The sequence below is a fragment of the Stegodyphus dumicola genome, chromosome 9 (assembly GCF_044657685.1).
Source record: "Stegodyphus dumicola isolate Sdum_Otavi_A_Nest chromosome 9, ASM4465768v1".
In the NCBI taxonomy this organism is placed as follows: domain Eukaryota; kingdom Metazoa; phylum Arthropoda; class Arachnida; order Araneae; family Eresidae; genus Stegodyphus; species Stegodyphus dumicola.
The window spans coordinates 105734622-105748159 of NC_140776.1; the positions used below are offsets into that span (position 1 = coordinate 105734622).

The 13538-nt window shown below is 33.3% G+C and overlaps 1 protein-coding gene across 2 annotated transcripts in view; it reads left to right on the top strand.

The window, feature by feature from the left end:
- Nucleotides 1-13538, top strand: part of LOC118203601 (kelch-like protein 24) — a 132704-nt gene that overhangs the window by 114772 nt on the left and 4394 nt on the right. For both annotated transcript variants that reach the window (XR_015043056.1, XM_085823863.1), the window contains exon 11: nucleotides 5436-5538. Coding sequence is in view for 1 of the 2 variants with exons in the window: in XM_085823863.1 (XP_085679989.1) it covers nucleotides 5436-5538 (103 nt within the window). In the remaining variant the exon portion in view is untranslated. Of the gene's footprint in view, nucleotides 1-5435; nucleotides 5539-13538 lie in introns of those variants that run through there.

Below are 13538 nucleotides of genomic sequence, written 5' to 3' on the forward strand. Positions count from 1 at the left end.
GTGAAACGCTGTTTATAGTGAACCAATGCAAAATGCCAAAACGAAATTCTGGGCAATTTGGTCCTTTGGGCTTATAATAAAATAAAATAAATTACTTGGCAGTGAATGAACTATCTGCATATTTAACAAGTACCTATTTAAGCCTTTTCAATAATAATAATTTAAATTGCTAGATAATAAATAAATTAAAATTCATTGCATTGAAAGCATAGAAGTTGGCATGCTCTCTACATTATTAAAAAAAAATGTTTGATATTTTTGCTATATTTATTGACTTAGCTGAAATTCAAATTAATGTAAAAAATAATCACTCAAAATTATGTTACTGTGTTTCCTTCCCTCTTTTGTGAAATATTTAGATAATAAGTAGCAAATCTCAAAATTAAGTCCCCCAACTTATTTTTTTTTTCCTTTCTTCTTCTTTCTCTCTTTTTTTTTTAAATACTAATCTTCTTTTAAACATATGCTTTTAGATGCTTGATCTGAAATGAAAGGGCTTTTCTTCTTTAGTGACATTAAAATTGATAGCTAGAGGGAAAATTGATAGCAGAGATGGAGATTTGTTCAATACTGTAAAAGAATAAAAGCTTTATGACTTGAAAGTGTCACCTAATCTTCAAAGTATTTTCCCGCCGCTTATTTGCTGAGGAAGGATGACTTTTCCTGATCTTACTTCTAAATGGAAAATCATGAAGTTTCTGTTTGTTCTTTGTTCATCATGTGAATGTTTTGGGAAGCTGGAGAGTAATGTTTTAAAAACTTAAATTTTATCTATTGAAAATTAATTAGCACTTTTAAGTATATGTAGTGATGAAGTGGGAGGCTACCCTCCTGGCTACACACCTGTTAAGTCTAAATGCTGGTGGGCAATATATATTTGTCATTTTGAACCACCCCAGAAGGGTCAATTGGATACGACATCTAGTATTCGGATAAGCAAAATTTACTGTGAGATATTCCAAATCAAAAGTAGTCAAATCCATATTTAATGAGTGATTGCTGTAAAGGTAATTAGTGCCAGGAAAGCAACCAAACTAAACTTGCCAAGGAAATATGCCAAAGAAGAAGAGCAGCAAGTGGCTTTTAAGATAATTGAACTTAAACTTCTTTTGCAGAACTAATCAGTTTAATTCAGAGTTTGATGTTTCTTTTTTTAAATTCTAATTAGTTTTTGTAAGGTTTTGGATGCATATTTTGTACATGTATTTTTCTTATTTGTTTCACATTGTTTAATGTAAATTAATTTTTTATAATGGTTTCTGTTATTGTTTGTGTCCTGCAGTAAATAGAACTGTAGTCTATAACTTTATTCATTTAGTAATACTTAGTTTGAAAACTAGTGCTGTAATGTCTGATACTCTTCTGCCCTGTCATGTTCAATGGAAAATGTTTGTAGTTCCCTCTGGCAATTGATTGCCACAGGGAGTGATTCATTTAGGGCTTGGATAATAGAGAAGTAACTGCACTGCAGGCTTGCTCTCACAAGTATATGTCACAACTGCACGGGAGAAATACACCTTGGTCATTTAAAAACAGGTATATTAATATTAACCATAAATAAATTTGCAAATAATAATTCTGTATGTCTATATCTCTTATGTCAAAAATAAATTTACTATCTGAAAAAGTTTTAAAGTGCCTCCTTCCATCATGGACTAAAAGCAAAACTGAAATGAACCAAAGACTACAAGTGTTACTACATTTATTGGAAGAAATTCTTTCATTTGATCATGGAAAACTAGTGAAATTGAGTGGGCATCATGATGTACTAGTGTCAATGTATACAGAATTGTATATTTTGTTTAAATAGATATAATAAAACTGATTAATCTTGCATATTAATAGGAAAACTGGAATATTAAACAGTTTAACTGTTTAACATGTAAAATTGACTAATAAATACTAATTAATCTTGAAATAAATAAATAGAACTTTCAGACTATTATCTCTATTAAAAAATGAAGAATCTTTATTTATGTGTGTACCTCTCATTGTGGAAGAACAACAGCACCAAGCGCCTCCAAATTTTGAACATGCTCAGCCCTTCATAACATGTGCACCTAAAAGCAAGAATTTTGAATTTGTTTTTAATTTGTGTCATTTTTTGGGAGAATTTAATGAACTTTTCATTAAAAACTCTGCTAACTAAAAGCTGCCTCTAAGGAAAATGTAAGATATTAGTGTTTCAAATTTAATCAGAAAACTTAATGATATAAAAGTAGTGTGTTGCCATTCAGCAAAATGGTATATACTTGTTTTTCAAATTTGATCAACAAACTCGGCAGATTTAAAGAAATGTGTTGCACTACCAGATTAAAATATTTTTATCTTTCATGCAGCAGTACAAATCGTAAGGCATTTAATTTTTCTTTTAGATTTATTCTGTTATTAACAAATTTAAAAGTAATAAATGCAGATTAATTTCAATTATTATTAATTAATAGCTGGACCTGTGAAATTATATTAGCTGAATTCATTAAAATCATTATACATTTTTTATAATAAGTATTTTAAGCGGCTAGTTTTTAATAAAAAATTAAGAATATCCAGTCAATTCCCTATCAACTGGAAGCAGATTACTCAGTTTTTAATTCAGCAGTGATAGTAGACAAAGTTACAGAATTCGGGAACTGTTTTTATGCACCACACTATGTAATTTAATTTTAATTTAACCAAACTATATAAATATTGTTAAATTTTTGATTGAAGGTAAACTCCTAAATCATAAAAATAAATTAAGTGTACAATCATTATTCCTCTGTTTCCTTTTCCACTCCTATTGAAATATTTGAGTGATACTATAAACAAAAATATTGTTCTGCTTTCTGCTTTGAAATGTGTTTTGAATGCTGATTTAATTTGCATAATGAAAGGAACTTATTCTCCAAATTAAACTGCTTCAAAATGCGGGTAAATTGTTAATTTAGTATTTTCTGTTAATTGTTACAGTACAAAGTCCAAAATCGGACTCATTGGGAATTCAGCAATTCTGTATTTTTGAGATTTTTCCAAATAGTATTAGATTATCAATTGTAATCCAGTAAGATGACATGTAGAAATTATAAAATTAAAAATATGAAATAGTTATTTATGAAATAATGAAGTACTTATAACCTTAAGGGAATCAAAATGTACCAAAAAATACAGTACAAAGTCCAAAATCGGCCTGCTTTTTAGTATTTATTTTTTAGCTTTATTAACTTTTCTTAAATTAATTATTTATTTAAGTATTTATTTGTTAGCTTTGTTAAACTTTTCTTTCAATGCAAGTTGTTTAAGTTACTTTACATGATTCAGGTTCAAAGATTCATTGTTCAAATCCGGTGATTCCTGCTTTAGAAATTCCCACTGAATTGTCAATCAATTTTTTTTTTTTTTTTTTTTTTTTCCCTCAACAACCGCTCTGCAATATTTTCTGGATTTAGAACCATACTACAGATACCACCATTTAATAGTTGATTGATAATTGGGGCATTGTCATTGCAATCAAAAACTTCTGTTATATCATCATCTTTTATTGCAATTTCCATTAATTGGAAAATTTCACTTTCTGTTCACAATACCTGAAAATATCTTCAAATTTGTTGTTATCACTGTACACTATTGGCAGTGTATCATAAGACTGTCAGCAATTAAAGACATGTTGTTCCATTAAATTTTGTTTTGCTTCTATCACTTGCTGATGAAGTTAAGCTTGAATTATATTAATTATACGTACAACTATTTCTTGCACATGCTTATGGCTTATCTGTGTCCCAGATAAATAAATTCTCACATATATTAAGGCTTATCCAGGATTGGCACTTGACATTTTGCAGCCTGGTGCAGTGTCTGAGGGTCCAAAATTCTGCTACTGCCTACCCAAATTTTAAAAAAAAAAAAAAAAAAAAAAAAAAAAAAAAAAAATGCATTTCAGCACTTTTCTTTAAATTCTAAAGATTTTGTTATCCTTTAATTTTGTTGCTTGGGCTAAAGTAGTTCTGTCATCTATGTAGCCCACCTGCTGTAGCACCGATGCTGGGCTTAACAGAATAATGAATATGTTATTCTCTTTTCAAACAGCAGTAAATGTAAAATTTTGACCTGAGAATATCACTTATAAGTATATATTTTATTTTTGCATGTGGAAAGAAATTTCTGTTAAATTTATCCTCATCAACGCACTCAACACTTTCCAGTAAAGTTAGCTGAAGTCTATAATCATCACCAAGTGTAATGTCAACATAAAAGATTACCATGCTCTTTGGTATTCAATAACAAATATTAAAATGTTTTTAAAAATTGTATAGCTATCACTGTGTGAGTTTGTTTCTTAAGTTGTAGTGTGTTGATAGTCATGTGGTGATGAAAGCAAAAAAATAATAAATAATGATTTATCAGGTTAGTGTCAATGCTGAAGTAAAATTAAGATTTGGGACTTCCCGCATGTTTTATTATGAAAACATATTAAATGTGCAAGCGTAAAGCATAAAAGAATTTCTAAAAAGAAAGGTTGCTGTTGATCCAGAAGCCAGATTTTATATCATTCTGGATATTGGATGTCCAGATTTCAGACATTGTACTGTATATATTATTTCCTTTTCTCATATTTTTTTACTGCTGTTGGAATAATTCAGATTTTGGGTTCACTGTTCATTGTCATCTCCTATATTGCTCCAGTTAACTGAGAATCTGCTGTGTGTGTATATGTACGGTTATGCATCTTATGTATCACTGAGCTTTATTATAGCACATATGCTGTAAAGAATCTGAAATTATCTAAAAGATTTATTGCATATATATGTAATATTAATTCTGTAGATATCTTGTTGATTTAGAAAAACAGCTGCATGGATACTTGAGATGACATAAAAGAGAAGAAAAGCTCTAGCTGAGGTTAAGCAACATGTCTAAGCAGCAGGATGGTGAAGTAGGAAAAAAAAAGAAAAAAAAAAAAAAAAAAAAAAAACTGGGCTGTAGTAGCAGTGATATTGACAGTAAAAAGTTTCTTTAATCGGATCAGATGAGAGCTACCCACATTCCATTCTAATTACACAAGAAACGCATTAATTTGGAAAGATGCAGTCCCGAACGTTATTATAAGCAATCTAGAACAGAAAAGATAGATAGCCAAATTAAAATGAGGAATGAAAAGGATTATTGCCAAATTAAAGTGTTAATAATTTTTTTCATGTATAATGTGTATATATATGTATATATATATATATAATTGTATACTATTTATGCATTTATATGATACAATGATGTGTACTGTGTGAATTGTTTGTTTTTAGTTCACTTTAATTTGAATGTTCCCACTCCCAGTCACTGGAGGTGGAAGATTCAGCTGTTCGTTGATGAACATCTGCCTTTAGATTATAATGCTTTATTGCTGACACATTGTGTTTCTTTTAACTTATATCATGCATGCATGATTTAAACCCTAATTCTTCCAGGTATCATGACACAGTTGAATTCTATGATCCAAATAAAGACCAATGGATGCTAGCCGGAGTGATGCAAACAGCAAGGAGCTGGCTTTCCTGTGCAACATTAAGGGTAGATATTTCATTTGAATTTCATTTAATGAAAGTGAACAAATAGGCTGGTTGAAAAGTTCTGAAAGTGATTCTCTTATTCAGAATTATGTTAATCTACAGACTATGTCTTCCTACCCTTGTTTCAAACTGGAGTTCTTCATATAAAATGCCACTTGTCACTGCATTTTATAAATGATTTATAAACATGAAATAAACTGTTCTGTGTTCAAAGTTGTAAAAGAGAAATAGATGCTGTTTTAAAACTTTTTGATCAGCCTTTATAGATTAAATTTTCCTTCACTTCAAGATAATCTGAAGGTTACTGTCGTAAAAAAACTTTTCAGTAAAAAAATAATAGTGCCATTTACTTGAAAGTAAAGTCTCCTCTATATAATAACCTCCTTACATTTTAGGGGGGGGAATAAGAAATTAGAATTTAGGTGAGTATTTATTCTGTGTTACAGTAATTCTAAGAAGAGAAATCTTATAATTTTGCAAGTGAACACCATTATCTCCTCACACGCACTACCGCATCAGTTGAACAGAACATACAACTGCCTGCTTCTCTCCTGCATCATGCATGGGTGCTCCACACATGTGCACAACCATGCTGGACACTACATTCACGTCCCTAGATGTCCCATTATATTATCCAAACGCAGCATATTCAATTTCAACCGGTTTGGTTGTTATGACATTTCATACTTTTTCATTTGAACACCCGTTATACAATACCTATTATGATGATTCAGGGACTGGATCCAAATATTGCCAAATGGTTGGCAAGTTTGGTGACAGAAATCAAAACCATTATCAGCTTGCCGATATCTCGACTGCCTTTCAGCATCGCCGATTTGCATTGTTCTGAAGAAGCAGGAAAAAATTAAGAAGCTTGATGTAGCCAAAGGCATTACCGTTACTTCCAAGTACCGTCTAAAACTCCTAAAAGATGTTCAGAAGCTGTTGTTAGTGTGGATTAACAAAAAGCAGTTAAAAGGTCGGTGTTAGAAGCTCTCGTAAAGGTGAACTACGGTTATATTATTTACCAGTGTTATTTATTAGAAAAATGACTTTTATGTTGATATTTTTGGTGACAGAGACTTTTATGTTGATATTTTTGGCAGTGCAGAGCAGATTAACTGAATTTCCATTATTTTCAATGAGTGAGACGAGACTGTTTCTAGATACAAGAAATTCACTATACGAGCTCAATGCTGGAATGAATTAAACTCACATCTCGAGGTTTCACTGTACAACAATTTCACTAAAATTATCTGTCTGCGTACAAAATTCATAACAAATGGTAAACAAATTTTACTTTGTTGCAAAACACATACATATGTGTGTAATCAAATACAGTGCAGTGTCTTCCCTGACAAGAAAATATATGGATATCTCTCTACTTGAACTCAGAGCCTATTTTTATCCTAATCATTTGAGGCATTGTGTCAGGGCCAGAGAGGACCTAGGATGAGACTTAACATTAGGCAGCGTAATGATACCAGACTTTGCTCACAAAACTATGTGGCCATAAACATGCTCTGCTTAAACAGCAAATGGTCCTAACTGCAGGTGACGCCAACAGAGAAACATGGTTATGCCATAACAATGTTCTGTGGCATCTATGTGTTCTGGTTGCATTTTGTCGGTCATGAACAGTTGTAACATCGAGTTTGAATGTATTTGTATTTATTAATGATCTACAAAAAACTTAGTAATCATCAATAACATTTTGAAGAAATCAACAACATAAATTGATAGTCTGGCTCTGAAACAATAATAAATAAGCCATTGGACATTCTGAGGTAAGTTATAAGAAGTGTAGTTAATTATCTTCATTATCCGAAGATGAGAGTTCTTAGTAGTTTACAAATTCTTGAGATTTCTCTCTAGCTGAGAGTGTTAGAGTACTCTATTTTTTTTGCTGAAACAGCCATGCCCTTGTAGTTTTACTGTTATATTTTAGGTCTCATAGTTCATTATGGCTAAAGGCCCTATCAGAGAAGTTGCAGAATCATTGGTCAGTCCCTTCTTCTGAATCCAGCTGCTTTGCTGGTTGCAAACATGTTGCAAGTTGCTGAGATACTTTGACATAGGTCATAAAGGTAAGACTTTTGTTGTGGCTTATCCTATCAAATGAGTTGTGGAATCATGGTCAATCCATATGCTTTGCTAATTGGTGATCATAAAGTTAGAACTTTTGCTATGGCTAAAAATGCTTCAGAGGAGTTATAAAATTATTGTTTGATGATCCTATCACATCCAGTCAATTTGTCGACAAACACGTTGCAATTTGCCAAACTCTTTGGCCCTGGTCATAAAGTTAGGACTTTTATAATATCAAGTGATGATATCTGAGAAACTATTATTTTTTCAGAGTTAGAGCACACTATCTTATACCTCTTTATGGATCGACTATTTGGCTTCAGCTTTAACATTGTAACTTATGTGGCAAATGGATGTTATCTATGTTATACTTGGGGAAACTAGGAAGACACCTTTTCAGCTAATCGTTTTGCTTGAAGTTGAGTTCAGGTGAAATTAAGTCTTCACCTGGTGAACCATATTTATATGCAGCAGTGATGATAAATCTATGGTAGTGCTGTCGAAATATATTTGCTTTTAAGTGACACAGGAGTGTTCATCAACATTGGTAGAATCATTTTTCTTATTTGAGTTCACTTCAGCATATGTATCCATGTGAGTACTACTGATTGATGCTTCATTATTATATAGCTATTGCTATTGAAATGGTTCCAAGGTTATCAATAAATCACTGAAAAGCTAGTAGTCCTAAACACAATTGCTGACCAGCGGCAGAGCGGTAAAGTCGCTGAACACTGATATTTTGATCGGAGGTTCGAATCCCAGCAAATGGGTTGGCTGCATGGGCATTTTTGTGGTTTTTCCCAGGGGTAATGTGTATGCAAGCCAGTTTCCTTGAGAAAATTCTCCTCAAAGGCATCCCTTCCCTTAAGGCAGATAGCTCTCGAGTGCTTTGCCAAAATTACGTAGCGTGTTTTTTGAGTAAGAGCCATTTTATTGCATACACTAATAGGTGGTATGTGCACGCCACAATGAATGCTTGCATCGTATCCCAGCATTCCTTGGAAACAACTGTGCTCAGTTGCAGCTGTGTAGGTAACCTGTACACTCTGTTCTGTGTCTTTAAAATGTTCAAGATTATCAAATTGCCCACCGCCCCCTGTGAAGTATGGTCAGTGATATGTTTTTTATCGGCAAGAAACCATGTCTTCTGCAGACATTCAGCAGCAGATTTGTAAAGTTTACAGAGCTTTTGGCATGAGTGAAGGCAAAGTGCATAAGTGAGTCAAAGGCTTCAAAGCTGGCCGCGACAATGTTCATGATGAGTCCCACTCAATTCACCTATCTGCGATCACAGATGATATGGTGGCTTCAATGGAGGTGAAAATTCTTGAGAACGGATGCTTCACTATAAACATTCTTTCAAATGAATTTCCTGAAGTGTCTAGATCAGTCTGAATGTTGCTGAAAAGGCTCAAAACCTAGAACTTAATGCAACATGTGAAGTGAGGAAGGCTATTGAGAATCTAATTAACAACAAGGCTGCAGGCCCAGATGATATTAAGGCATAACTTATTAATATTGACCTACCTGAAATGATTGATGCCATTTATAAGGTTTTACTTAATGTTTGGAACAGATGTCCATTGAAGGGAAAGAGGGCTCCATTTATCCCACTTTTAGAAAAGGAGACAGACTTGAATGTTGCAACTATCGAGGTATCACCCTCTTAAATGTGGCATTTAAAATCTTCTCCCATATTTTATATAATAGGTTATTACCGTATGCATCTACAGTTATTGGTAGCTACCAATGTGGATTTCAAGTTGCAAAATCTACTATTCAATCAAATTTATTCTGTTAGACAAATTTTGGAAAAAATTATTGAACATAATACTAATACTTTTAATCTTTTTATAGATTTTAAAGCTGCCCATGATAGCATATACAGTGAAAAGCTGTTTGAAGTTATGCTGGAATTTAGATTTCCTAGAAAATTGATTGATCTATCTAGAATGACTTTAAGGAGAGTAAATTGCAGAGTTAAAATCATGTCTATCTTGAAAAAGCTATTAGAGATGCCAGAATTATAATTAGAGGCACCATATTTCAGAGATCTATACAGTTACTAGCGTATGCTGATTACAAAGACATTATTGGCAGAAGTAAACAGGCAGTTGTGGAGACTTTCATTTCTGTAGAGTCTGCAGTCAGAGGCATTGGACTTATCATTAATGAGTGTAAAACAAAATTTGTGGCAGTAACTAGTAGAGTACATAGTCCCCTCCCACTGCAAATAAAGTCTTATACTTTCGAGGGCATTTCTGAGTTTACATATCTCAGTACTATCATGTTTAATGATAATAATATTAAACTTGAAAGTGACAATAGACTATTAAAAGCTAATAGATGTTATCATAGATTTTTTAGTGTCTAAATTATTAAACTTCAAGACAAAAATAAATCTGTATAAAACTCTCATTAGACCTATGGTAGTGAATGGTAGTGAATGCTGGCCATTAACAAAAACAGATGAAGAAAGACTTCTAATCTTTGAAAGAAAAATGGCCCAGTTAAGAGAAAACGGTAAATGGAAAAATTTGTTTATACGTAAAAGATGCAAACAACTTATGTAGAAGATACAAACAACCTAATATTGTCTGAATCATCAAATCTTAATGCATCAGGTGGCTTGGACATAGTTTTAGATGTGATAGCTTGAACCCTGTTAAAAATGTAACCTTTGCAAGTGTAGAGGATACCAGAAAAAGAGGAAGACCTTGCACCAAGATGGATACACTGTGTGGAGACAGATCTCAGAACTCTATAAATTAACCTTTGGTCTACTTGTAGTGACTAATCGAATCCATTGGAGGAGGTTTGTTGAGATGGCCTTAGCCAGTGATAGTCTGTAGTGCAACTGAAGAAGAAGTCTAGGTCAGTGCTGTACAAAATTGTTTCTGAAAAGTTAAGGTTTAAGAAACTCTGCTCCCATTGGATCCCTAAACTCCTAACGGAGGACCAAAAAAATAAAAGATTTGAGTGTTCACTGAATTTTTTGACTCGTTATAACAAAGAAGGTGACACCATGTTGAGTTAGATTGAAACAGAGACGAAATATGGGTTTCACATGCCATGCCCGAATGAAAGCAACAGAGCATGAAGTGGAGACACTCACATTCTCCTGTAAGGGTCAAGGCCAAGCAGACTCTGTCCCTGTGCAGGATCATGGTCTGAGTTTTGGTATAGGCATGGTATTTTGTTGGTTGACTTCATACAATGTGTAACAACTGTAAATTCGGTAGCCTACGGCCAAGCCCTGTGAAAGCTATGCAGAGCGATTCAAAACAAAAAATGTGGCATGTGGACAGGAGAAGTTTGCTACTCCATGACAATGCAAGGCCTCAAAATGCAGCTCAGACCCGAACTTTATTGGACTCTTTTGGCTGGGAAGTTTTGGACACTCCCCCTTTCCTTACAGCCCAGACTTTGTGCCAAGTGATTTTCATCTTTTTCACTGTCTCAAAATCATCTCGACGACAACCACTGCAATGATGACAAACATGTGAAAACAGCTGTCACCTCTTGGTTCTCGAAGCAGGTGGCAAGTTTCTATGAAGAGGATATTCAAAATCTAATTCTAAGGTTATGAAAATTGTTTAAACTTGAAAGCTGTGTTGAAAAATAGAGAAACGTATGTAGAATCTGAAAATAAATTTGTTTTTTGAAAATTTTCTTTCATTTGGTTTTTATTTTCAAATGCCCTTACTTAAAAAACACCTCTCATAAATATACCATACCTAAACACAATTGCTTACAGTGCTGCTTATTAAGGACAGTGGTGATCTATGAAAATTTTAACAAGGGTTTTAACCCTATATTTTATAAAACAGAATATCAAATTCTAATTAAATGTTTTATGTTTTACAAAAGTAGAAAATGCAAATAACTGTGCTGTGTGTTAAAAAAAAATTTAATTAAAAAAATCACAAAATGTCAGAGATGTTGCATTAAATAATCATTAATGTTGGGGGCACAAATATATATATTATTTTCTTCTTCTAGGACACAGGGGTGTTTGTGCTCCGGGGAAACCCCGGAATTCTGGGGATTTTGAACTTCGATACCCGGAAATTCCGGGGATCGTCGTTCAAAAGGAAGTAGGAATAATAATGAATTATTTATTTTGATCTGGGTAATTTTGTTTGCTTTGAAAGCAGAAAACGCAAGGTCAGTGTGTGTGGTGAAAACTTTTCCTTTCTTTCTCCAAAGGCAGTGATAATGAGTGAAAAGGGGGAAAAAACTTCTTTTTAGTTCTTTCCTTATTGCGAGTTATGACTCATTCCCCCGGTTCTCGGACATTCTCTTCTGGATTCTTTTCGGCAAGTAGGCGCGGCAGAAAAAAAAGGGAGAGACTTCGTTCGACCAGATGTGCGATCACGTGACTCTAGGTTCAAAGGTCTTATCTCTCCTGGCGTGGCGCCAATAAGTAGAGAAGGGGGATTTTTCGCCGTATTAGCTATTTGTCATTGATCGCTTCTCAACTTTTTTTTCCTCCGCTGTGTAAAATTTTCATTTCATTTATTGATGCATGTGTAAATTTTTCGTTTCGTTTATTGAAATATTTTTTTATTTATGTATGCAAGAGAATTTCACTATGAAATTTCTCGATATAAATAGTGATATTATACAATTAGAAGAAGGTGTCCGGAATGCATTTAGGTGGAATTGGATTGAATGGAGAGAGGGTAATGGGGATACCATCGGCACATGATGCAAGAAAATAAATGTTGCTGGAGAAGTATATTGTGTTTTTTGTAACTCACTGCTGAAGTATGGTGGGGAAGGATTCAAGGGTTTCACAAATCATTCTAAATTTGTGACGCACATAAAATATTCAAAGTGCATTAGACATTCAATAACTTTAAGTAATTATGCTAATTCAAAAAATACTGATGACTTACTGGAGACTGATGCTCGGCCATTGGATATAGTGACAAGAAAAGCACACCAAGAGGTATTAATAACTTCGTTTATCGCCGAGAATTCTCTGTCTTTCAATGTAGCTCCCAATTTAATTGAACTTTGCAAACAGTTGAGCCGCGATCAGACGGCACTAAACTCGTTGGAAATGTCCAGGACTACTGCATGTTATATGATGAAATATGGGCTCGCAAAAACTATTAAGGAAAATATCATTAAAACTTTAAAGGAGACTCCATTTTCTCTAAATTTAGATGAAAGTACTACCAATGCTCAAGAAAGTATACTGGCAATATTGGTGCAGTTTTATGACAACAATCAAAATGAAGTTGTAGTTCATCATTTTGCATCTCTAAAGATGGAATCTTGCAATTCAGAAGCTGTTTTTAAAGCAGTTGTTAATACTATTGAAGATAATAATATTCCATGGGCAAACTTAATTAGTGTATTAATGGACTCATGTAACACCATGCGTGGAAAAAAAAAGTGTGTTGAAACCAGACTACGATCAAACAAAGCACCCCACTTATTAGATATTGATGGTGACACATGTCATACAGCTAATAACTGTGCAAAAAAATTTGCTTTATGTTTTGATAGATACTTAGAAGATTTGTTTGATGACATCTATTTGATATGAAAAGCTGCAGTGAAAGAGAAAAATTTTTCAAAATCTGTGAATCCCTTGCCATTAAAAAACTTAAGCCCTTGAAGAGACCAGACCATAGGTGGGTGTACATTTTATGTGTTTTAGAAAGAATCAAAGATCTGTGGGATGCTCTTATTGCATTTTATTTTCACTACTTGGATAAAACTGATAAAGGGGATTATTTTTCTTATGTTCAAACTGTATACAATAAAAGAAATATTTCTGCAGCTCAGGAAAAAAATTGTTGAAGGGGTGTATTCTTGATTGCATTCCCAACAACTCGCAAAGGATGCTTTAGCTCGGAAAAAAAGAATGCTAAATGGGTTATTTGTTATGCAAAA